The 26526-nt window shown below is 41.5% G+C and overlaps 1 protein-coding gene across 1 annotated transcript in view; it reads left to right on the top strand.

Moving 5' to 3' along the window:
- Positions 1-23794: 23794 nt before the first annotated feature.
- The window catches only part of LOC137374722 (arsenite methyltransferase-like), a 56985-nt gene continuing 54253 nt past the window's right edge, over positions 23795-26526 (top strand). Inside the window, exon 1 of the mRNA XM_068041278.1 lies at positions 23795-24018. Coding sequence (XP_067897379.1) covers positions 23983-24018 — 36 coding nt within the window. The 5' untranslated portion in view covers positions 23795-23982. The remainder of the gene's footprint in view (positions 24019-26526) is intronic.

The raw sequence follows: 26526 nt of genomic DNA, 5'->3' as shown, positions 1-26526 counted from the left end.
AGATTAAGAATGTCATCTGTAAGCACCACAGCTTTTAATGCTGCGATCTTCCTCTCAACTACACAGAGACTGCTGAGTTAGACAAGGAAAGCTCGATTGCTCCATCTAGTGTTCCCAGAACTGCTCAATGTTAATCCCTCCACGGTCAAAGTCAAACCTGAATAAAAACAAGGATAAAACTTGCATTTCTATAGCACCTTTCACAATCTCCCAACGTGTTCGACAGCCAATGAATTACTCTAGAAGTTCAGTCACTGTTGTAACATGGGAAATGTGGCAACCAAGTTGCCCACATCAAGCTTCCACAAACAGCAATCCGATAAAGGACAAGATAATCTGTTTTAATGATGGTGGTTGAGGGGTAAATATTGGCCAGGACACTGGGGACAACTCCCCTGCTCTTCAAAACAGTGTTTCCACCAGAGAGGGCAGATGAGGTCTCGGTTTAACATGTAACTCAAAAGGACAGCACCTCCGACAGTGCAGCACCCACTCAGTACTAGATTGAGGTGCAGCCTATGCTGAGGTCCCTGGAGTGGGACATGAACCCACAGCCTCTGACTCAGAGGTGAAAGTGCTACCCACAGAGTCACATCTGAACTTGCTCGATTTCCCCTGTGGGCAGTGGAGAGGAATTTTCCCATTTATTCCTAAATTGGTCTCAGGTATTTTTCTGGCAAAAAGAACCAGAGGAGGGCATTTTTTTACACAGCGAGTCGTTAAGATCCAGAAAGGCAGTGGAAGCAAATTCAATAATAAGCTTCAAAAAGTCACCATTCCTTCACTGTCACTGGGTCGAAATCCTGAAACTCCCTTCCTAACACCACTGCGGGTGTACCTACCCCACATGAACTGCAGCGGTTCAAGAAGGCAGCTCACCACCACCTTCTCAAGGGCAATTAGGAATGGACAATAAATTCTGGCCTGGCCAGCGACGCCCACATCCCCATAAACGAATAAAAAAAATGGGAAAAATACTTGAAGGAGAAAAATGTGTAGGGCGATGGGGACCAGTCAGTGTAGTGGGATTAATTGGATAGCTCTTTGAAAGAGCCAGCGCAAGCATGCTGGGCTGAAAGTGCACAGCAGGAGCCCAAGCATTCAATGATTACCATGCGGCTTTTTTGCCACTCATGGGGATTCCATGGCTGGGGCAATAGGGGTGTAGGTTGGGGGTTATGGGTGAACTGCTTCATGTCTGAATCGAGAGGTCTTGTGGGACAAGCTGGTACTTGCTCATCCTTGTGTTCAGCCTCATCCCTCTGTATAACCTCCTCTAGCCCTACAACTCTCGGAAATTGCCGCGCTCCTCCGATTCTGGCTTCTTCTGTGCCCTCAATTTTCCATGCTCCCCATTGGTGGCCATGCCTTCATCTGCCTCAGCCCGAAGCTTTGGAATTCCCTTCCTAAAATTCTCCAGCTCCCTATCCCTCTTTCTTTCTTTAAGATGCTCCTTAAAACCTACCTCTTTGATCACGTTTTTGCTCATCTGCCCTAATATCTGCCATTATATGGTTAAGTGAAAATGTGAGGTTATTCACTTTAGTAGGTTGAATAGAAAAGCAGGACATTCTTTAAACTGTGAGAAGCTAGTAAATGTTGGTGTTCAGAGGGACTTGATTGTCCTTGTAGACAAAACACAGAAAGTTAGCATGCACGTACAGCAAGCAATTAGGAAGGCAAATGGTATTTTAGCCTTTATTGCAAAAGGGTTGGAGTATAAGGGTATGGGTATGGAAGTCTTGCTGCAATTGTACAGGGCTTTGATGAGATCAAACCTGGAATACTGTTTTCTCTCCATACCTAAGGGAGGATACACTTGCCCTTGTGGGGTGTAACAAAGGTTCACTAAATTGATTCCTAGGATGAGAGTGTTGTCCGATGAGGAGAGTTTGAGTAGAATCAGCCTATACTTTCAGGAGTTTAGAAGAAAGAGAGGTGATCTAATCGAAATATATAAGATTCTGGGAGGATTTGAAAGGGTAGGTGCAGAGAACCTATTTCCCCTGCTTAGGGAGTCTAGAACTAGGGGTCATAATCTCAGAATAAGGAGTCGACTATTTAGGACCGAGATGAGGACAAATTTCTTCACTCCGGGGGTTGTGAGTCTTTGGAATTCTCTACCCCAAGAGGACTATGGACGTCAGTTGTTGAATATATTCAACGTTTAAACCAGTAGATTTTTAGACTCTAAGGGTCAAGCGATATGGGAATTGGGTGGGAAAGTGGAGTTGAGGTAGTAGATCAGCCATACTCGTATTGAATGGTGGAGCAGGCTCAGTGGGGCTGTACGGCCTACTCCTGCTCCTATTTATTATATTCTTATGCTGTTAAGATGCTCATTATAACTTATGTATTTGACTAAGCTTTTGGTCATCTGTCCTAATATCTCCTTATGTGGCTCAGTGTCAAATCTTTGGCTCATTCACGCTTCTGTGAAGCACTTAGTTTTACAATAGCAACAACTTGCACTTATATCGTGCCTTTAACATAGTGAAATGTTTGAAGGCCCTTCACAATTAAAGGAACTATATAAATGCAATTTGTTTATGTTTTTCATACGTTAGGCCCGCTGTTGCATTTTTCCGCCAGTGGAGGATGGAATTCCCCTGTCGGTCAGGTTTGGACAATTAAAGGTGTTGGCAATTATAGGCATAGCCATATATCGAAATCAACGTGGAGGTAACATTTACAAAGGTTACTAGTATTTCAGCATTTGAGGATAGTGTGGGAAAAAGGCATTGAAGTGGATGATCAGCCATGATTGTATTGAATGCTGGAGCAGGCTTGATGGGCTGAATGGCCTACTCCTGCTCCTATGTCCCTATGTAGCACATGGCTTGCAGAAAGAACACATACAGCAGTGAGGAAAAGACCTGGACTTGAGATCATGCAATGTAAATAAGCAAAACAATAGATAGTGTCTGTGTGAATCTGAATATTAAGTCTGCAGTTATCATTTAATGAAGACAGAAGAAAACTTTTCAACACTACAGGCAAGAACATGGCAGATGGAATATAACATGGAGAAATGTGATTATCCATTGTGGGGGAGAGCATAAAAGTTTCCCTATCATGTCTTTTGCACATGTGCCGGCCGGAAGACTGTCCCACCCCTCCAGCGGAACTGCACGTGTGCCTACGGCCTGAACCACTTTTCCTCCCTGCTGGCTTATGCCTTTTTTTTGCCAGGAATTCGGGAGAGCGGAAGATCAGGAACTCAGGGTGGTGGGTGAGGGCGGCGTGTGGGAGTTAGGAACTCAGAAGAAGACAACCTGGAACTCGGAGTTCAGGAATTCGGACTGTGTGCGGGGGGTGTGGGCGGTGGGTGGGGTGGTGGCGCAAGGAGGTCAGGAACTCGGGGCAGGAGGGAAGGTTAGGAACTCAGCAAGAGAAGCAATATATATCTATATAGCACCTTTAACATAATAAAACATCCCAAGGTGCTTCACAGGAGCATTATCAAACCGAGTCATCAGGCAATATTAGGTCAGATGACCATAAGGTTGGTCAAAGAGGTAGGTTTTAAGGAGTGTCTTAAAGGAGGAAAGCGAGGTGCAGACACGGAGAGGTATAGGGAGAGAATTCCAGAGCTTGGGGCCTAGGCAACAGAAGGCTCAACCACCAATCGTGGGGTGATTAAAATCGACGATGTACAAGAGGCCAGAATTAGATGAGTGCAGATATCCTGGAGGGTTGAGGGGCTGGGGGAGATTACAGAGATAGGGAAGGCGGGATTTGAAAACAAGGGTGAGAATATTAAAATCATGCTGTTGCTTACCAGGAGTCAATGTAGGTCAGTGAGCACAGGGGTTGCAGTGGAACAGGACTTCTTGTGAGTTAGAACAGGGCAGCAGAGTTTTCTGGATGACCTCAAGTTTACGAAGAGTAGAATGTGAGAGACCAGCCAGGAGTGTGTTGGAATAGTCAAGTCTAGAGGTAACAAAGCCATGAATGAGGGTTTCAGCAGTACATGAGCTGAGGCAGGGAAAAGTCAGGCAATGTTAAAGCACCTACCAAACCCACGACTTCTACCAACTAGAAGGACAAGGGCAGCAAATGCATGGGAACACCATCACCTGCAAGTTCCCCTCCAAGCCACGCACCATTCTGACTTGGAACTATATCACTGTTCCTTCACTGTCGCTGAGTCAAAATCCTGGACCTCCCTTCCTAACAGTACTGTGGGTGTACCTAACTCACATGGACTGCAGCGGTTCAAGAAGGCAGCTCACCTTCTCAAGGGCAATTAGGGATGGGAAATAAATGCTGGCCCAGCCAGCGATGCCCACATCCCATGAATGAATAAAAAAAAGAAAAAGAAAGCTTAAGATGATCAGAAAAAACTTAACACTTTAGAAAGCCTAGAGGAGTATAGAAAGTGCAGAGGTGAAGTAAAAAAGGAAATTAGAGAAGCAAAATCAAGGAAAAAACAAAGATGTTTTATCAGTACATTAAGAGCAATAAGGTAATGAAGGAAAGAGTAGGGCCTTTCAGAGATGTACAAGGGAACTTATGCATGGATGCAGAAAATGTGGGCAGGGTTCTTAATGAGTTTTTTGTCTCTGTCGTCACAAAGGAGAGTGCTGATGCAGACATTGTAGTAAAAGAGGAGGAATGTGAAATATTAGATACAATAAGCATAATGAGAGAGGACGTACTAGAAGGTTTGACATCCTTGAAAGTGGATAAATCACCAGGGCTGGGTGGATTGCATCCCAGATTGTTAAAGGAAACCAGGGAACAAATAACAGATGCACTGAGGATCATCTTCAAATCCTCACTGGATACAGGCGAGGTACCAGAGGATTGAAGGTCTGCAAACGTTGCTCCATCAGTTAAAAAGGGTGCGAGGGATAGGCCAAATAATTATAGGCCAGTCAGTCTGACCTCAGTGGTGGGTAAATTATTAGAATTAATTCTGAGAGACAGGATAAACTGCCACTTAGAAAGGCACGGATTAATCAGGGATAGTCAGCTTGGAATTGTTAAGGGAAGGTCATCTCACTAACTTAATTGAGTTTTTTGAGGAAGTAACAAGGAGGATTGATGAGGGTAGTACAGTGGATGTGGTCTACATGGATTTTAGTAAGGCAATTGACAGGGTCCCGCATGGCAGACTGGTCAGAAAAGTAAAAGCCCATGGGATACAGGGGAATGTGGCAGGTTGGATCCAAAATTGGCTCAGTGACAGGAAACAAAGGGTAGTAGTCAATGGAAATTCTTGCGAATGGAAAGTGGTGTTCCACAGGGCTCAGTGTTGGGTCCCTTGCTGTTTGTGGTATATATTAATGATTTGGACTTAAATGTGGGAGGCATGATTGGGAAATTTGCTGATGACATAAAAATTGGCCGTGTAGTTGATAGTGAAGAGGATAGCTGTAGACTCCAGAATGATATCAATGGTTTGATTGAGTGGGCAGAAAAGTGACAAATGGAATTCAATCCAGATAAGTGTCAGGTAATGCATTTGGGGAGGGCAAATAAAGTGAGGGAATACACAATAAATGGGAGGATATTGAGAGGGTAGAAGATGTGAGAGATCTTGGAGTGCATGTCCACAGCTCCCTGAAGGTGGCAGTACAGGTAGATTGTGTGGTGAAGGAGGCATATGGAATGCTTTCCTTTATTGGCCAAGGTATAGAATATAAAAGCAGGGATGGAATGCTCGAACTGTATAAAACACTGGGTAGGCCACAGCTGGAGTATTGCGTACACTTCTGGTCACCACAATACAGGAAGGTCATCATTGCTCTGGGGAGAGTACAAAGGAGATTTACAAGAATGTTGCCAGGGCTGGAAAATTGCAGCTATGAGGAAAGATTGGATCGGCCTGGGTTGTTTTACTTAGAAAAAGGAGGTTGAGGGGTGACTTAACTGAGGTGGACAAAATTATGAGGGGCCTAGATACAGTAGACAGGAAGGATCTGTTTCCCCTCGTGGAGAGGTCAATTACCAGGGGGAACAGATTTAAGGTGATTGGTAGAAGGATTAGAGGGGACACGAGGAAAAACCTTTTTCACTCAGAGGGTGGTGGGTGTCTGGAATTCACTGCCAGGAATGCTGGTGGAGGCAGAAACCTTCAACTCATTTAAAAGGACCTGGACATGCACCTGAGCTGCTGTAACCTGCAAGGCTATGGACCAGGTGCTGGAAGGTGGGATTAGATTGGGTGGCTAGTTTCTTTAGCTGGCGCAGACATGCTGGGCTGAATGGCCTCCTTATGTACTGTAATTTTTCTATGGTTCTATGGTTCTAACCACCTCCCCTTGATGTTCAATGGCATTAGTATCACTGAATTCCCACCATCAACATCCTGGGGGCTACCATTGACAAACAACTGATCTGGACCAGCCATATAAATGCCGGGGCTACAAGTGCAGGTCAGAGGCTGGGAATTCTGCAGCAAATAACCACCTCCTGACTCCGCAAAGCCTGCCCACCATATACATGGCACAAGCCAGGAGTGTGACGGAATACTCTCCACTTGCCTGGATGGGTGCAGCTCCAACAACACTCAAGAAGCTCAACACCATCCAGGACAAAGCAGCCCGCTGTTTTTTTAATATTTGTTCATGGGATGTGGCTAGGTCAGCATTTCTTGCCCATCCCTACTTGTCCTTGAGAAGATTGTGGTGAGCTACCTTCTTGAACTGCTGCAGTCCTTGGGGTAGTAGGTATCCCAACAGTGCTGTTAGGGAGGGAGTTCCATGATTTTTACCCAGCGACAATGAAGAAATGGTGATATAGTTCCAAGTCAGGATGGTGTGTGGCTTGGAGGGGAACTTGCAGGTGGTGGTGGTGGGAGTGAATGTTTGTGGATGGGGTGCCAATCAAGCAGGCTGCTTTATTTTGGTGGGTGTTGAGCTTCTTGAGTGTGGTTGGAGCTGCACCCATCCAGGCAAGTGGAGAGTATTCCATCACACTCCTGACTTGTGCCTTGTAGATGGTGGACAGGCATTGGGGAGTCAGGAGGTGAGTTACGCGCCTCAGAATTCTTAAACTCTGACCTGCTCTTGTAGCCACGGCATTTATGTGGCTGGTCCAGTTCAGTTTTTGGTCAATGGTCACTCCCAGGATGTTGACAATGGGGGATTCAGCGATGGTAATTCCATTGAACATCAAGGGGATTTCCCTCCTTGTGTTTGATAAAGTGTCTATCAACACCTTCTCTTTTGTTATTTCTTGCCCCACCCCTGCTTTACTTGCTTAAAATCTTTTACATTTCTTATATTTGCCAGTTCTGAAGAAGGGTCGCCAACCTGTAACGTTAACTCTGCTTCTCTCTCCACAGATGCTGCCAGACCTGCTGAGTATTTCCAGCGTTTCTTGTTTTTATTTCAGATTTCCAGCATTCACAGTATTTTGCTTTTATGTTGTGTTTTTATTTTAGAACATCAAGGGGAGATGGTTAGATTCTTTCTTGTTTGAGATGGTCCTTGCCTGGCACTTGCGTGGCACGAATGTTACTTGCCATTTATCAGCCCAAGCCTGGATGTTGTCCAGGTCTTGCTGCATATAGACATGGGCTGCTTCAGCATCTAAGGAGTCACGAATGGGGCTGAACATTTTGCACAGTTGATTGGTACCCCAACCACCACCTTCAACATTCACTCCCTCCACCACAGGAACACAGTGGCAGCAGTGTGTACCATCTACAAGATGCACTGCAGCAAGTCACCAAGGCTCCTTTGACAGCACCTGCGAAACCTGCAACTCCTACCACCGAGAAGCAAAAGGGCAGCAAACGCTTGAGGACGCGGCCACCTAACAGTTCCCCTCCAAGCCACAAACCATCCTGACTTGGAACTATATCGCTGTCACTGGGTCAAAATCCTGAAACTCCCTCCCTAACACAATTGCAGAATTGTTACAGCATAGAAGGAGGCCATTCAGACCATTGTGTCTGTGCTGGTTCTCTGAAAGATCAATTTACCTAGTGCCACTCACCGCCTTCTCCCCATAGCCCTGCACATTATTCCGTTTCAAATAACAATCCAATTTCCTCTTCAAGGCCTCGATTGAACCTGCTTCCACCACAGTCTCAGACACAGCATTCCAGATCCTAATCATTCGCTGCATGAAAACGTTTTTTCTCATGTCGCCATTACTTCTTTTGCCAATTACTTTATATCTGTTCTTAATCCTTCCACCAATGGGAACAGTTTTTCCCTATCTATTCTGTCCAAACCCCTCATGATTTGGAACACCTCTATCAGATCTCCTCTCAGCCTTCTCTTCTCCAAGGAAAACAGTTCCAATTGCTCCAATCTATCCACATAATTGAATTCCCTCATCCTTAGCGCCATTCCCGTGAACCTTTTCTGCACTCTCTCTAATGCCTTCACATTGTTCCTAAAGTGTGTCACCCAGAACTGAATGCAATACTTCAGTTGAGGCCAAACCAGTGTTCTATACAAGTTTAAAATAACCTCTTTGCTCGTGTACTCTATGCCCCTGTTAATAAAGCCCAGGATACTGTTACAAGAGTTTCTGCATTTAATTTCTTTGAACACATACCCAAACAAACTGTTAATCAACCTCACCCGGAAAAGTTCCTCATGGCAGCCAACTATTCGACTTTGGGACACTGTGCCAAAACAAAGGGGTGCCATCTCTTCTCTTCAGTATATGGGGACTCAGAGGTATTTTTCATTTCTTTTGAAAAGGTAGCCAAACAAATGAAATGGCCAGAGGAAAGCTGGACACTGCTTATGCAAAACAGGTTGATAGGCAAAGCTCATGAAGTTTATGCCATGCTTTCTGAAGAGGCTTCTGCAGATTATGAGATGACAAAAAAGTCTATTCTCGCTGCATATGATTTAGTCCCTGAAGCTTACCGACAGAAGTTTTGGAACCTCCGGTGATTGGCTGGGCAGACTTATGTAGAACTTGAGAGGGTAAAGCAAATTAATTTTGATCATTGGATATGACACTAAAGGTGGAAGCCATGTATGAGAACCTTAGAGAACTGATTCTCCTGGAAGAATTTAAAAGTTCACTCTCTCCAGCAGTGAGAACTCATGTCGAGAACCAAAACGTTTCAAGGGCCAGACAGGCAGCAGAAATTTCTGATGATTACGAGCTTGTTTATAAGCCCAAACCCTTTGTCCATCACCCCCACTAACCTGAGAAGGATAGAAGGTGGGAGAATAAAAGGAAGGCAAGTAGCCGGGGACAATAAGGGACAGCTGGGAATGCCCAGGATCCCCTCCTCATGCCAGGAAGGAAGATACTGAGGCTGGAAGTGAGGTCTACAAGCCTAAGAGTTACCAATGGCACAAGGCAGGATATCTTCATTCATAATGCTGGAAATTGCAAGGTAAACCCATGGGAACTGTTGGGGTACACGAAGTCAATGCAGAGAAACGGGCTCTGACTGAATTCAGGCTGTAGCTCTAACGGCAGCTTTAAAGCCAAATACAAAAACCAATATAAGTGTAGGGGTTGAGAATAAGATACCTGAAAGTTACATGGAATTCTTATCGAAAGGAAAAGTAACTTCTTATCCCTCAAGTGAGGCAGGCAAACCTATAGTTATACTTAGGGATACAGGAGCAACCTAAACTCTTTTGCTGTGGAAAATTATAACATTTCCACCAGAGAGCGCACCGACTGCTAAAATTTTAGTGAATGGTATTGGTAGGGAGTATATACCCATGCCTTTGTATCGAGTGTACCTTGAGTGTGACCTAATGACTGGATGGTAAATGTAGGAGTTGTCCATAGTTTTCCGATAGATGGAATTGACCTACTGCTAGGGAATGATTCGGCCAGAGCAAAAATATTAGTTTCTCCTGTAGTCACAGAGTGAAGTTAAAGAGACAGAACAGTTACAGGAACAAGTTCCAGAAATATTTCCTGCATGTGTAGTCACCCGAGCAATGGCTAAAGTTCCATTGTTGAGATAAAATTAGCACCACAGACAGATAGCTGAATATCTGAAACTTTCTTTTGTGGATTTAGATAATCTTGATGAGATGTTTAACAAATCTTCTCTGATCACGTTTCAACAAGATGATCCAGAGTTAAATAAAGTGGCGAAGGAGTTGCAGAAGGTTATTATATTAATAAAGGGGTTCTGATGAGGAAGTGGAGACCATCTCACACACCTGCGGACGAAGAATGGGAGGTTGTTCGACAGGTAGTGGTACCACCTAAGTATTGCCAGGAATTATTAAGGTTAGCACATAAAATTCCTATAGCGGGACATATGGGGATCCAGAAGACCAAATCATGTATAAGTCAATGTTATTACTGGCCAGGTCTTTCCAAGGATGTGGTGCTGTTTTGTAAAACATGCCATACATGTCAGATTGTGGGAAACCGCAACCTGCCATAAAACCAGCACCTCTGATTTCCATAGCAGTTATTGTGGAACCATTTGGTAGGGTATTGGTAGACTGTGTAGTACCCTTACCCAAAACAAAAGCGGGACACCAATATATACTCAATATTATGGATATGGCTACTCGATTCCCAGAGGCCATTTCCTTGAGGACAATTACTGCGAAGGTAGTGGTAGAGAAGTTAACCCAATTCTTTACTAGATATGGATTATCAATTCAAGTTCAGTCAGATTAAGGTTCCAGTTTTATGTCTAGAATATTTCAAGAAGTTATGGGTAAATTGGATGTAACACAGTTAAAGTTTTCAGCATATCACCCACAGACACAGAGAGCTTTAGAAAGGTACCTTCAGACCTTCAAAATAATTATCAGAGCATACTGTCATGAATATCCCCATGATTGAAATAAAGGGCTAGACTTTCTTTTTGCCACTAGAGATTCACCTAATGAGTCTACAGGTTTTAGTCCTTTTGAATTAGTTTACGGACATGAGATAAGATGTCTTCTAAACTAAACAAAGAAAAGTTTTTCATAGGAACATAGGAGCAGGAGTAGGCCATTCAGCCCATCAAGCTGCTCCGCTATTCAATATGATCATGGCTGATCATCCACTTCAATGCCTTTGACCCACACTATCCCCATATCCCTTTATGTCATTGGTATTTAGAAATCTGTCAATCTCTACTGTAAATATTCTCAATGACTGAACTTCCACAGCCCTCTGGGGTGGAGAATTCCAAAGATTCAGAACCTCTGAGTAATGAAATTTCTCCTCATCTCTGTCCCTAAATAGATTCTCCCTTATTTTGAAATGTTGTCCCCTGGTTCTAGACTCCCCAACCAGGGGAAATATCTTAGCTGCCTCTACCCTGTCAATCCCTTTAAGTATTTTTTAGGTTTCAGTGAGATCACCTCTCATTCTTCAAAACTCTAGGGAATACAGGCCCAGTTTCCCCAATCTCTCTTCATAGGACAGTCCTGCCATCCTGGGAACAAGTCTGGTGAACCTTCGTTGCACTCCCTCTATGGTAATAGTATCCTTCCTAAGGTAAGGGAACCAAAACTGCACACAGTACTCCAGGTGCAGTCTAATCAAGGTTCTATACAATTGAAGCAAGACTTCACTACTCCTGTACTCAAATCCTCTTGCGATAAAGGCTTCAAATACCATTAGCCTTCTTAATTGCTTGCTGCACCTGCATGTTAGCTTTCAGTGAGTTACTGACGAGGACACCCAGGTCCCTTTGTACCTCTACACTTTCTAATCTCTTACCAATTAAGAAATACTCTGCACATCTATTCTTCCTACCAAAATGGATAACCTCACACTTCAAACTGAGAGATGAATCTTCTGTATGAGATCATGTCTCCGTGTTCTGTGAACGGCTCACGAAAGCTTGCAATGTGGCTCAGGGATACCTTAAAGCATCCCAAACTACAATGAAAAAATGGGCAGACAAGCATGCTAAGACCTGAACATTTCAAACAAGGGAGGAAGTATTAGCATTATTACCTTTACAGGGTGAACCATTGAAAGCACGGTTCAGAGATCTGTATAAAGTAGTCAAAAGAATTGGTACGGTAAATTATTTGATTGACGCCCCAGATCGTCGGAAAAAGAATCAGCTGTGTTATATCAATATGTTAAAACAATATCATCGCTGGGATGAGGATAAGCAAGCACAGGTATGTCAGGTAGTAGGGACCATGAAGACTGAAAGGGATAGTGAGGATGAGGCTGAAAGAGGCCAAGACAATTCTCAAATTGAACCTCCTACTCTCCGGTAAGCTATAATGAAATTGTTAGGAACATTGGACGCCATGCTTTCATATTTAGATGCAGAACAATGAGAGGACCTAACAAGGCTATTCACAGCATTTAAAAGAGTCTGTAGGAATATATCAGGATGTACAACCTTAGCCACACATGATGTGGATGTAGGGGAATCCGTTCCTATAAAACAGCATCCTTACTGCTTAAGTCCAGACTGTTACAACCCAGGCGGGAGTAATTCACTGTTAATTCAGTTCCACTACTCCACAGGTCACAGCATATTAGTAAAGTTTCGTACCTACTGGAAAAATAGCCAAATTAATCACTGTATTCATCCCCAGCATGCTAAACCAGCTTTTTTTAAACGACAAAATTAACTGTTTATTAATAAACCAAGTTTTAAATGATAATGAGATGAATCTATATGTATGAAAAGATTTTATACTCCTTAGTTTTCCTAACCCTCATGCATACACATACATTCAATTACTAGGTTAACCAGGGAAAATGGAAATATTGACTTTACAGCAGTTTCTTCGGAATAATAAAATAACTGGGTTGTAACTTCTGGTGGGTTATTTTCCAGATCGGTGAGGTATCCCAGAGCTGAATAATCAGATACCACTTGAAGTCTCCAGGTGAAATTAATGAACAATCTGTGGTGGGTAGGCATTCAAGGTAGTTTGCCTACAGCAGGAGTGATACAGACCTTTCAGCAATAGGTTATAGCAACAGGGCTATTTAAATTTTAAAGTAGCAGTCTAACTTTCAGGAACTTCCAAAACACAGAAGTCAACAGGACTTACTCTCAACAAAGGAGCCTTCTCCACAGAGCACAGTAACTACAGAACTCTCTCTGCAGGCAGGGATTCTTGACTGGAGGCAACAACAACCTGCCACACCTGAAACACAGGCTTCTTTTCTCCAAAGCAGTTTCTCCACAGAGTGTAGCAATTTCTCTTTTCTCTGTGTCTTTTCCTCTCTCTTCAGGCAGGTCAAAACCTCACCTTAAATGTAGCACTTTTTCCCTTGAATTGCAGAGCTTATTTTCAGAGAGAATTTGTTCTGGTCTATCAGCAAATCACCGCTATAGTTCACTGCTAGCTGCTCTATTTCCCTCTGCGGACCTGAAACTAAAGTCCCTCCACAGAAGTCAAAAGACTATTGTAAAATCTTCCTGTGGCTTGGATATGAATTGCTTTGCAGCCTGCACTCCAAATATCAAATGTTCAGGACTTACTCTCAGTCAGTCACTGTTCACACAAAATAGCAACAGGTCTTAAAGGCACATAGACATCCCAGTTTTTCAAAAAGCAAAACCCTTATGACACCTCTGCCCTTGGCAAAATGAAACACTTTTCTTGAATGCGTTTCATTACAATGTAAAACAGAAATTAAAAAATATATATTTTAAATATATTTCCGCATTCATGCCCTCATTCACTCCACTAATACTTAACACAATTTTTCTTTGTACCATGGTTATTCATGTAACTCAATACGATTAAACTCATGAGAAAGCATCAGCAATAGCATTGTTCTTTTCTCGAAATGTAAACAATTTTCAAAATGCTGTCACAATAAATTCCATCTGAACATTCTGGCATTTCATGTTTACAAAGCTTAATGTTTTTACAAAGCTTGTTCCATTCAGCCAATCGCAACCTTCCAGACATAGTCTCCCAGTTGTTTCATGTTTTCCTTCCAAGTGTCCCTATAGTCCATCACCTCAGCCAGGTGAACGGCACAATTCGGAACACTTGCCACTACTGGGTTCATTATTCTCTGAAAAGTTTCTCAAGTACCGATTAACCTGTGTGGTATCACTTGACACTGAAAAACCCCGTCCAGCGCAACAAAAATTGATTCTTCCTTAGCTTGGGGTGTCAAAGGAATTTGACAGTATCCCTTTAACAAATTTATCTCTGTAAGACACACAGCGCTGCCTACTCTGTCAATGCAGCCTTCTAAACAAAGGATTGGTTAGGAGTCTGCCTTCATTATCGCATTGACTTTTCTGTAGTCTGTGCAAAGTTGAGTTGACTTGTCAGGTTTAAGCACTAATACTATTGGTGAACTATTTGAAGTGATTTATGACTTTAACCCCTTATAGGGACTAAACCAAATCAGGAGTACATCCCTATCAATCACCTTTAATCAAGTTCAAACCAGACAAATTCTTAGACACTTATTTGGGTCCAAATAATTATATTAGCGTTCCTTCAAAGAAAGAAAACTAACAGAGAATATTACCATCTTTTGGATAGCATATTTTTAATATTGTGGCTAAGTCATAAATATGCCAGATATTATAAGGGTCTGGGAAACTCTCTTCAGTACGTATCTCTCCACTTAAAGAGACACAGAGAGGGGGTTCTTGTAGTTGTATACAGAATACTACATAAGACGATTTATTAACTTTTATATATTTATTAAAGAATTTCGCATGCAATACGTTTCTAAGTGGATAAGAATATCACAAAATCATATATTACTAAAAGATGTAACACATATTCTTGTTTTTAGCACAAAATACAAAAGTTTAATCTTGTTAATGTTACAGCAAAATATTTAAAGTAAACTTTTTACCTTAAATGCCCCTTTGTTGAGAAGTGTTGTTTGAGGACTCAAAGCTTCTAAGCATTGCTTCAAAAACTGTTCACATTTATAATGTTTCTGAAGTGTCATCTGACTTTTAACATTTAGATGTGACCTTCCTGTTTTCCTTTTAAAATCCTTATCTTTGATTACCATTTCCATTTAATGTTTTACTGAACTTCCTTTGTTGTTGAAGTTGTGAGCCTTTATCTGGTCAAAATGTTTATAATTGTGTTTACTTGACCTCTTGCTCCTGTAAGTCCATTTTCATTTATTGTTTTATTATCTATAATTGCCCTTTTTATGGTACCTTAAAGCAACCTCCAGAGCCGATTTGTCTGCATCAACAACCCCATAAACTAATTAAGTTTATTGCTATCTCTTACTGATGTCACACAGGATATTTCAATGTGTGTGTTTATCTTCAAATTCCCTGGCAACAGAAATTCTATGCTAACAGGGACCTTGAAATATTTAAATCTACCTTCTTAAAGGGGAATTTCAGTGAGTACTGAAAACTGACCATTTATTCAATCTTTAATTCTAAAAGGTATAATATATTAACTATATCTCAATGCTACCTACTTAAGCCTATTATACCTATATTCCATCACACTTTGACTAGGTTCAATTAAGTTGTCTTCCAGTATGTATTGGATTTCTGCTTTTATTTGGGCCTGTTTATCTGGACTTAAGCGGTAAGAATGTTGTTTTAAAGGAACAGATTCCCCGATATCCACATCATGTGTCACTAAGGTTGTATATCCTGGCTTGTCCCTATAGACTCTTTTAAATGCTGTGAGAAGCCTTCTTAGGTCTTCTCGTTGTTCTGCATCAAAGTACAAAAGCATGTTGTCCAATTTTCCTAGGCATTCTGTATTCACTAAACAGATAGTAGGAGGCTCAATCTGAGAATTGTTTTGGCTTCCTTCTGCCTCTTCCTCACTATTCTTTTCCTTCTCAACAGTCCTTATTACCTGACATACCTGTACTGGCTTATCCTCCTCCCTGCGATAATATTGCTTTAACATATTGACACAACCGATTCTTTTTCCGGCGATCAGGGATGTCAATCAAGTAATTTACCTTACTTACTCTTTTGATTACTTTATATGGGCCACTGAATCGTGCTTTTAATGATTCACCCTGTAAAGGTAATAATAATACTTCATTCCTGGTTGAAGATTTCAGGTCATTGCGTTCTTGTCTGCCCATTTTTTCATATTGGCTTGGGATGCCTTGAGGTGTTCCTAAGCCACTTTGCAAGCTTTCGTGAGCCTTTCCCGGAACACAAATACATAGGTTAGTATCAAAGATTAATTCCTTTGTTCTAAGAATCTGTCTTTGATGAGTTTTAGAGGACCTCTTATCTCATGTCTGTAAACCAATTTGAAAGGGCTAAAACCTGTAGACTCATTCGGTGAATCTCTAGTGGCAAATAAAAGGAAATCTAGCCCTTTATCCCAATCATGGGGATATTCATGACAGTATGCTCTATTCATTGAATTGAGAGTTTGATGGTACCTCTCGAAAGCTCCCTGTGTCTGTAGGTGATATGCTGAAGATTTCAACTGTCTGATACCCAAATTACCCATGACTTCTTGAAATATTTTAGACATAAAATTAGAACCTTGATCTGATTGAACTTCAAGTGGTAATCCATATCTCATAAAGAATTGGGTTAACTTCTCTACTACTACTTTAGCAGTAATTGTCCTCAAAGGAATAGCCTCTGAAAATTGAGTAGCCATATCCATGATAGTAAGTATATATTGATGTCCTGCTTTTGTTTTTGGCAGGGCTCCTACACAATCTACCAATACCCTATTAAATGGTTCCTCAATAACTGGTATGGGAATTAGTGGTGCCAGTTTTATGGTAGGTTGTGGTTTTCCCACCATATTGTATGTGGCACGTCCTACAAAACTGCTTCATGTCCTTTGTAAGGCCTTGCCAGTGATAATATTGACTTATACATAATTTAGTCTTCCAAATCTACCTATGTTCTGCTAGAAGAATGTCATGTGCTAACCTTAATAATTCCTGGTGATATTTAGGTGGTACCACTATCCCTCGAACAACTGTCCAGTCTTTGTCCACATTCTGTGCTGCAAAACTCTATGACTCTATGAGGTCTATGAGGCGATCTACATTTCCTCCTCAAAACCCCGTCCTCAATATAATAGACTTCTGCAACTCCTTTCGCCTCAGTTTCTTTCAGAGCCGAACTGCGCTATTCTATATATCTCTGGATCAGCTTGCTGTGCTGTAATTATAGAAGATTTGTTAAACATCTGGATTATCCAAATCCCCAAAGAAAGTTTCAGATACTCGGCTATCTGTTTGCGGTGCCAATTTTTACCTCCGACAATGGAACCTGTTTAGCCATTGCTCGGGTTTCTACACACACAGGAAATATTCCTGGAACTTGTTCCTGTAATTGTTCCATTTCTTTAACTTCACTTAGTTTCTCTGTGAATATGGGAGAAACTGATACTTTTGATCCAGTCAAATCATTCCCTAAAAGCAGGTCAATTCCCTCTACTGGCAAACTTTGGACAACTCCTACAGTTACCATCTCAGATATCAGGTCACGCTCTAGGTGCACACTGTATGAAGGTACAAGTATGTACTCCCCGACAATTCCATGAACTAAAATTTTAGCATTCAGTGCGCTCGCTGGTGGAAATGTTATACCGTTCCCCAGCAAAAGAGTTTGGGTTGCTCCTGTATCCCTAAGTATAATGATAGGTTTGTCTGCCTCACGTGAGAGATATGGAGTTACTTTTCCCTTTGACAAGCATTCATTATAACTTTCAGGTATCTTATTCTGCATACGTCTGCCCAACCATTCTCCGTAAGTTCCGAAACTTCAGAAGCTAAGCTTTGGGGCTAACTCGTACACAGTGAGAATAGCCATTTTTTGCCATCTCATAATCTTCAGAAGCCTCTTCAGGAAGCATGGCATAAACTTCATGAGCTCTGCCCATCAACCTGCTTTGCATAAGAAGTGTCTAGATTTCCTTTGCCATTTCATTAGTTTGGCTATTTTTTCTAAAGAATTGAAAAATACCTCTACGTCCATTTCCTCCAACTTTGGGAGAGCGTGTATAAATTTAAATAGTTTTTTGCTGGGTCCCAGGCTGGATTCAGATTCTTCCTGACCAGAATTTACCCTGGTGTCAAGATTACTTCTTTGTTTTAGTTCCATCTTTTTTTAATTCTAATTCCCTTGCTTCTTTTTAACTTTCCGTCTGAAACTCAAATCTAAGTCTTTCCAATTCTGGTTCATTTTCTTTTTCCTGGTGAAGCTTAAGTTTTTCCAGTTCTATTGTTGTTTCTTTTTTCTTTATCCTTGTCAAGTTTTCTTAATTTAATTTATTTTTCATGCTCAAGTTTTTTTGTTCCTAACTGAATTCAAGCCACTTCCACTGCATTATGTTCTGACTTATTATCTTCTTCTTCCAATTTCAAATGATGGACTATTACATCAAATATCTCTTCTTTTTTCACACCTGATTTCAACTCTAATGCCTATTTTGCTGCCAATTCTATCAATTTAACCTTGGTTAAATTATTCAAGTCACTGAGGGACACATTCTTCTTTTCCAGAAAAGCTGCTGCAACTGCTAATGCCATTCTGATGATATAGCTTTTACCCTATTATACAAGAAACCTGGCTCTTCTATTTTTTTTTCTTTCAAGTTATTACTCCCCTTGTAATTCATGTAATTAGTGGTGCATTTAAATCTTGCAAGAGCCCCCAGTTAATAAGTTACGACCAAGGTGGGAGTAATGCACTGTTAATTCAGTCCCACTACTCCCCAGGTCACAGCATATTAGTAAAATTTTCCACCTACCAGAAAAATAGCCAAATTAATCACCCTATTCATCCCCAGAATAAAGCACGCCCAACCAGGTTTCTTTAAACAGCAACAAAATTGACTATTTATCAATAAACCAAGTTTTAAATGATAATGAGATGAATCTTGTCTTGTCTTTGGCCTCCTTGTCTCAAGAGACAATGGGTAAGCGCCTAGAGGTGGTCAGTGGTTTCTATATGTATGGAAACATATTATAACTCCTTAATGTTCCTAACCCTCATGCATACACATACGTTCAACTACCAATGGTTATCCAGAGAAAACGGAAATGTTGACTTTACAGCAGTTTCTTCGGAATAATAAAATAACATGGTTGTAACTTCTGGTGGGTTATTTTCCGGATTGATAAGATGTCCCAGAGTCGAATAATCAGATACCACTTGAAGTCTCCAGGTAAAATTAATGAACAGTCTGTGGTGGGTAGGCGTTCAAGGTAGTTTGTCTGCAGTAGGCATCGCACAGGTCTTTCAGCAATAGGTAGTAACAGGTATATTTAAATTTTAAAGTAGCAGTCAAACTTTCTTGAGAGTTCAGGAACTTCCAAAACACAAAAGTCAACAGGACTTACTCTCAGCAAAGGAGCCTTCTCCACAGAGCACAGCAACAACAGAACTCACTCTTCAGGCAGGGATTCTTGACTGGAGCAACAGCAACCTGCCACACCCAAAACACAGGCTTCCTTTCTCCAAAGCAATGTTTCTCCATAGATTGTAACAATTCCTTTTTTCTCTGGGTCTTTTCTCTTCAGGCAGATCAAAACCTCACCTTAAATGTAACACTTTTCCCCTTGAAATGCAGAGATTATTTTCAGAGCGAATAGGTCTTTTCCTCTGATCTATCAGCAAATCATAGCTCCAGCCATTGCTAGCTGTTCTGATTCCCTCTGCAGAACCGCAACTAAAGACCCTCCACAGAAGTCACAAGACTATTGTAAAATCTTCCTGTTGCTTGGATACGAATTGCCTTGCAATCTGTACTTCAAATACCAAATGTCAACATTCAGTCACTGTTCACAGAAGCTAGCAACAGGTCTTAAAGGCACCCAGACCTCCCAGTTTAAAACAAAACTCTTATGACAAGACAAACAGGCCCAGGCAAAAACAGAAATCCAATACATGCCTGAAAATCACCTAATTGAACCTAGTCAAAGCAGCTGGACTTCACCAATAGTATTAATATCTAAACTTGATGGTTCAACCAGACTTTGCATAGACTACAGAGACATTAATACAGTAACAAAGGCAGACTCTCACCCAATTCTTCATTTGGAAGACTGTACTGACATAGTGGGCAGTGCTATGTTTCTTACAAAGATAGATTTGTTAAAGGGATACTGGCAAGTTCCTTTGACACCTCGAGCTAAAGAAATATCAGTTTTTGTCATACCCGACTGTGCTTATCAGTGCCGAGCAATGCCATTCAGGCTAAAAAATGCCCAGGCCACCTTTCGGAAACGAATGAATCAAGTGGTAGCCAGTGTTCCTAACTGTGTAGTTTGTCTTGATGATGTGCTGGTATACAGTAACACTTGGAAGGAACAGCTAGAAACAGCTAGAAACTCTGTTTAAAACATTACAAGCAGCTGATTTAGTGGTAGACCTGGCCAAAAGTGAATTTGCAAAAGCGAGAGTGACCTAACCCGGGCATATAGTAGGTCAAGGACAAGTGTTGCCAAAAATGGCAAAAGTGCAAGCCTTGGTGGAGTTCCCTACCCCTAAGACTATGCGAAAAATCATGAGGTTTTTGGGGATGTGCAGTTTCGACAGAAAGTTTGTATCAAATTTCAGCACTGTAGCTGCTCCACTAACAGATTTGCTACAGAGGAAGAAAACCACGGCAGTGTGGTCAGGGGAGTGCCACGCATCTTTTGAAAAGCTGAAGGCCATTTTGACTAATGAACCAGTGTAGGCTGCTTCAAATTTCACTAAGCCCTTCAAGGTAGTGATTGATGCATGTTATCTGGGGGTCGGTGCAGTACTGTTATAAAATAATGAATTGGACATCGAAAGACCATTGGGATACTTTAAAAAAAAACTAAATTGACACCAAAAAAATTCCATCATGGAAAAAGAAACATTTGGTTTATTACTGGCTGTTAAACATTTTGAGGTCTATGTCCACCATGACTACAGAGAGACACTGGTATATATCAATCGTAACCCACTGACCTTTGTGTAAAAATTTAAAACTCAGAATGCCAGAATATTCCAATGGAGTTTATTGCTGCAGCCCTATCACTTAAAGATTGTCCACATTTTGGGCAAAAATAATGTTATTACAGATGCTTTGTCACGAATCTAACTTTGAGTATTTGAATAAAGATGGTACAAAACACAATTGTATGAACTACAAGTATAGAGTGAATGGGGGGCATGAGTGTGGAAAACGTATTTTAAAATATTTTCAACTTCTGTTTTTATTGCAATGAAATGCATTCAAAAATGGCTTTTCATTTCGCCAAGGGCAGAGGTATTACAAGAGTTTCCATATATTTTTGTTAAAACTTGAAATCTATATTTTTAAACCGAAGAGGCTGACGTTTGGGTGTTTTTTTGAAAGGAGGTTCAGCAAAAGCTGACCAATAAACAAGTTTATACTGGAAAGCAGGTGATTTCAAGTAAACACCACAGGGGGTTTGACTTAAGAGCTATTTTGTTTTGCGACAAGAGAGAACTTATGATTAGCATGAGACTTGCCAAGAAAAAAAGTTTTGGTTTCACTTTGAACTGTTAAAAGATTCTGCTTTTTGGATTAAAAGGGCAGTTGGAATCTGCATATGGAGCTGCCAAGAGATCAGAAGGAAAAACAGATAACTGTTACCTCTCTTTGAAGAATCCCTGCTATTGAAACGCAAAAGCCTGTATGAAGTGGTACTCTTACCTCCTGTATTTTGAAGATATCCTGAATGCTTGCAGAAATCTTGCATCTTTAAAAAGGACTTTGCATCGAATGCGTGTGAGAACAAAAACTCTGTTGCTGCACACCTGCTGTAAGACTTATGTGAAGCCTTCTGCAGTTGAATTTCTTTGAACACCTACCCAGACTGTTCGTCAACCTCACCTGGATTAATTTCTAGTGGCAGATAACTTTTCAACTTTGGGACACCTCGCCTAAACAAAGGGCTTCCATCTCCTGTTCAGTATAAGTTTTTTTTATTCCTTCTATTTCTTTGTAACAGCTATAAACAGCAAAAATCCCTTTTTTATCCCAATTAACCAGGTTTTGGATGTATGTGAGTGTGTGTGAGGGCTCGGTTAATAATATGGGGCTTTAATATTTCAATTTGCGTATATATTTACTTCATTAGTTAAGACTTGGTTTATAATAAACAGATAATTTTGTTGTTTATTAAAGAAACCTGGTTGGTGTGCTTTATTCTGGGGACAAATAGAGTATCTCATTGGCTGTTTTGGTAAGTGGGAAAATGTATTGATATGTTATTACCTGTGGAGAAGTAGGACTGAATTAACAGTGCACTCCTCCCGCCTTGGTCGTAATAATACCGTATGCTTTATTAACTACACTGTCAACCTGTCCTGCCACCTTTAATGACTTATGCACATATACACCCAGGTCCCTCTGCTCCTGCACCCACTTTAGAATTGTACCCTTTATTTTATATTGCCTCTCCGGGTTCTTCCTACGAAAATGAGTCACTTCATACCTCTCTGCATGAAATGTATTCTACCACTTGTCTGCCCATTCTACCAATCTGTCTATGTTCTTCTGAAGATCTGCACTACCCTCCTCGCAGTTTACAATGTTTCCAAGTTTTGTATCATCCTCAAATTTTGAAAATGTGCCCTGTACACCAAGATCTAATTCATTAATATATATGAGGAAAAGCAAGGGTTCCAACACTGACCCCTGGGGAACTCCACTACAAACCTTCGTCCAGCCTGAAGAACATCCATTAACCACTACTCTCTGTTTCCTATCACTCAGCCAATTCCGTATCCAACAGCACTGTGGATGTACCTGCACCACATGGACTACAGCGGTTCAAGAAGGCAGCTCAGCACCACCTTTTCAAGGGAAATTCGGGATGGACAACAAATGCTGACCTTGTCAGCGACACTCACATCCCATGAATGAATAAAAAAACCCTACTGTTTTGGGACTGTGCATGATCACTTGATTGGTCGTGCTTGTACTCAAACTCCATAGAGCCGAATTTGAACTGGGAGCTGGTTGCTGCCTTCCCTGGGTGGATCATCCGCTGGTGATGGGTCAAACCAGAGGGGAGCAATGCAGCGGGCAGTACAATACTGGCGGACGTGCGACATTGATCGATGGAGTCAGAGCAGAAGGCTGCGAGACAGAAACTGCTCTCCGTCCTGTGACTCGCTCGTTTCACAACGTGGAATGGCTTCTCTCCCGTCTGGAGGCCCTGGAAGCTCACGCAGGACATCTGACTAGGTGAAATCTTCCCTCAGGTCAGGCATCAGAAGGATGCATCCTCTACACCACCATCTCCCACCCCCGAGGATGCGTTGGCGGCCAGTCAGGCTGTAGTGACGGATGATGAAAGGCCTTGTCTCACATGTCAGACTGGAAGGGCCACTAGACACTGTGGCTGCACCCGAGCCGCAATAGGCTATAGAATATTAATGAACGTATCTGTCTTAAATTTGTAGCCTTGACGACTGGTCCCTTCACTCTGAATTAATGCATTTTTATCACTTCCAGAAGGGAAAAAAAGGCATAGAATTCAAAGAAGTAACTAACTCACTAATTGAAGTACCAAGTCTTTTATTTTACCAGCCCAAGGCCAACAAGAGTTATAATCAGAGAACACTAGCTCAGAGGACATTCACAATGCTAACTATATTCTTTTCTTTTCCAAAAATATAATTTATTCATAAACATCTGTAAAAAAAAATCACAAAACAGTTCAAATTTGACATTTCACCAAGTGTAACAGAGATCAGATTCCTTCAATACAGAACATGTGTTGCCTCACAACTCTTGCCATTTCATTTTGTATGCAATGTACATTTGCATTACGCAACAAAAATATATCATTCTACCATATCACCGTTCTCACACCATTTCCACTTCCTCAGCCATACTGTGGCAGCAGTATGCACTTTAAACACTGGAGCCAGCCTTGCACTGATCAAATTACACATTCATTGGGTGTGTCTAATCCAACCCACTTGTATTACAAATAAATGTGCCCAATAAACATGACCATGTATTTGCTAACTGCCTGATGCCAATCAAGTTGTTACATGACGCTGTTCAGTGCCCTTTGCCCCGTGACACAACAGCAGAGGTTGTTATAAATCTCTTGTGCTGAACCTCCCAGCCTGGGCCCGTTGAAGAATTTAGTGTCTTGTCTCCAAGCCGCAAACCTCCCTCCCTCTGCACAGCCATGAGTCAGGACAGCTCCATTCAAGATCAGGTTAAGGTAAGAGGATTGCGGCATTGCTGTTACATTATTAAAGCTATTTAATTTCATCTGTAACAAACTGCACACTCTGGAAATGCAAGGGAGCTGCAACTGTGTTAGGAGCGAGCAGAATTAAGTGCTTATGATCAGAAGAAGTCACTGTCGAAAAGAATCTGATTGCAATTCAATTTGGGAACTTGTTACACTAACATTGGGCGTTAGTTCCTGAGAGTTTGCACATCACTCAAGGAGACAGCCAGGTTTTTATTTCCTTCCCCTGGGTCCTAGCACCCACTGTTGTACACAGATGAACATGCTAGAGGGCTGACAGTGTAATAGAGGGCTGGTGATGAGTTATACAGAGTTATAGAGAGTTGTGAGTGAGTCGTAGAGAGTTGACCATGAACTAAGGAGGAAATAATGCCAATTTGAGTGATTATCAGTAACCCAGTCTTTGAGAGTTGGGGCTTGAGATCATTTAAAAAGCTGGGCTGTAATGTGAGGTCAGATCAGGTCTAATCTTTTATTTACTGTAGGCTGGGAGTTTGGGTCAGACAGGGCAGTGGGGTCCTCAACTATTGTAGCCTCTGCACCTGGAACCTTCACCCTTGCTATCGCTTACTCTCTCTCATCTTTGAAAAGCTCTCACAAAACCTAACTTTCCAACATTAACATCTTATCTCCATTGCAGACCTGGTTATCATGAAGGTAGAATTAGTGGGCTGTTGCTGATAGACTGGGTGTGCGTTTCGAAGCTGAGCTCAGGGTTGAACAACACCATGATCTCTGGTACGAAACCAGTGTTGATCAGTCATCCCCTGATGTTGGCTGTTGAATCAGATGATTAACATCATCATTCTAGTCCCAGTTTATTTCTTGGTTTTTTTGTAGCCTCATGTGAAAAGTGAATTCACATCTTAAAAATACATATTAATTTCTGGAAAGATTAGAATGATAATTTGCAAAAAAAAATTATGATCTACTTTTTTTTCTCTAAAACCAAAATTTGGGACAAGCTGGGGTTAAATTTCTTCCAAAGGCTAAAAATAGAATAAGATTAAGACTCGAGGTCCAAATACAAGGGTGAAACTAAGATGACAGTTGTTTCTAAGACCAAGACATTGATGTTTATAAACCTAACACCAGGCTGTGACTAGATGTGATAATAACATTCATTGGAACTGTCAATAAAGTGAGCTTTAAAGAGTAAGATCGCCGCTTATTGGTAAGGAGCAGTACTGCATCGATACACCACGACCAGAATGAAAGAGGCAAGAGTTCTCTGGAAGGAAAAGACACAGTTTGCCCATACATAGAGCCTCTCATGTTCTCAGGAAATCCCAAAAGCCTTTAAATCCAAAGGATCATTTCAAGTGCTTATCCCTTTAAGGAAAGATTGAACAGGCTGGGGCTCTTTTCCCTAGAAAAGGGGTGACCCGATAGACACCTTTAAAATTATGAAAGGGTTCGTTACCTTGGATGTAGAGAAGATGCTTCCAGCTGGGGACAAGAGCAGAACTAGGGCCATAAATATAAGATAGTCAGGAATAAATCCAATAGGGAATTCAGGAGAAACTTCTTTACCCAGAGAGGGTTGAGAATGTGGAACTCATTACCAGAGAGTAATTGAGGTGACTAGCATAGACATAATTAAGGGGAAGCTGGATAAACACATGAGGGAGAAGCGAATAGAAGGATATATTGGTGGAGTGAGATGAAGGGTGGGAGGAGGCTCATGTTGAGTATAAACACTGACATGGACCTTTTTGAGTGAAATAACCTGTTTCAGTGCTGTAAATACTGGCAACTTTGTACACCTTTGTAAGGTCCCATAAACAGAAAATGATTGGACAATATGGTTTATTTGCAGTGTTGGGGGGCAGGGAGCAGAGGGGTGGGTTTGTTGGTTGAGGAATAAATGTTGGCCGAGGAATGAATATTGACCAGGGTGAGTCGCCTGCTCTTCTTCTCCAGCTCTCGGATCTTTGACATCTACCTGCACAGGCAAAAGGGGCCTTAGCTTTAACTTCTCATCCAAACCTCTGACACTGCAGCACTCCCTCGGTGCAACACCAAAGTGCTGGCCTAGGCTACAGGTCCACAGTGCGATTTAAATCCAACACTGTATTTTGTGTCAGTAGCAGGCTGACCCAAAATAACACTTTAAGAAGGTTTCAGCAACAAAGTTGAGTTCATCAAACAACCAAGAAGAGTCTGCTGTTAAAACTCCGCTTGCAGCGGCTATATCTACTTCCAGGATGCTTCATAGAATCAATCATTGAATTAGACAGCACAGAAGGAGGCCATTCAGCCCATTATATGTGTGTCAGCTCTTTGAGCTATCCAAAGAATCCCATTCCCCCTCCCTTTCTCCATAGCCCTGAATTCTTTCTGCTCACGTATTCATCCAATTCTCTTTTGAAAGTTGCTATTGACTCTGCTTCCAAATCACAACACCTCACTGGGTAAAAGTTTCCTCATGTCATCTCTGGTTCCTTTACTAATCACCTTAAATCTGCATCCTCT

This window comes from Heterodontus francisci, chromosome 10 (genome assembly GCF_036365525.1).
Source record: "Heterodontus francisci isolate sHetFra1 chromosome 10, sHetFra1.hap1, whole genome shotgun sequence".
Taxonomy (NCBI): Eukaryota; Metazoa; Chordata; class Chondrichthyes; order Heterodontiformes; family Heterodontidae; genus Heterodontus; species Heterodontus francisci.
This window is presented reverse-complemented; position numbering and strand designations above follow the sequence as displayed.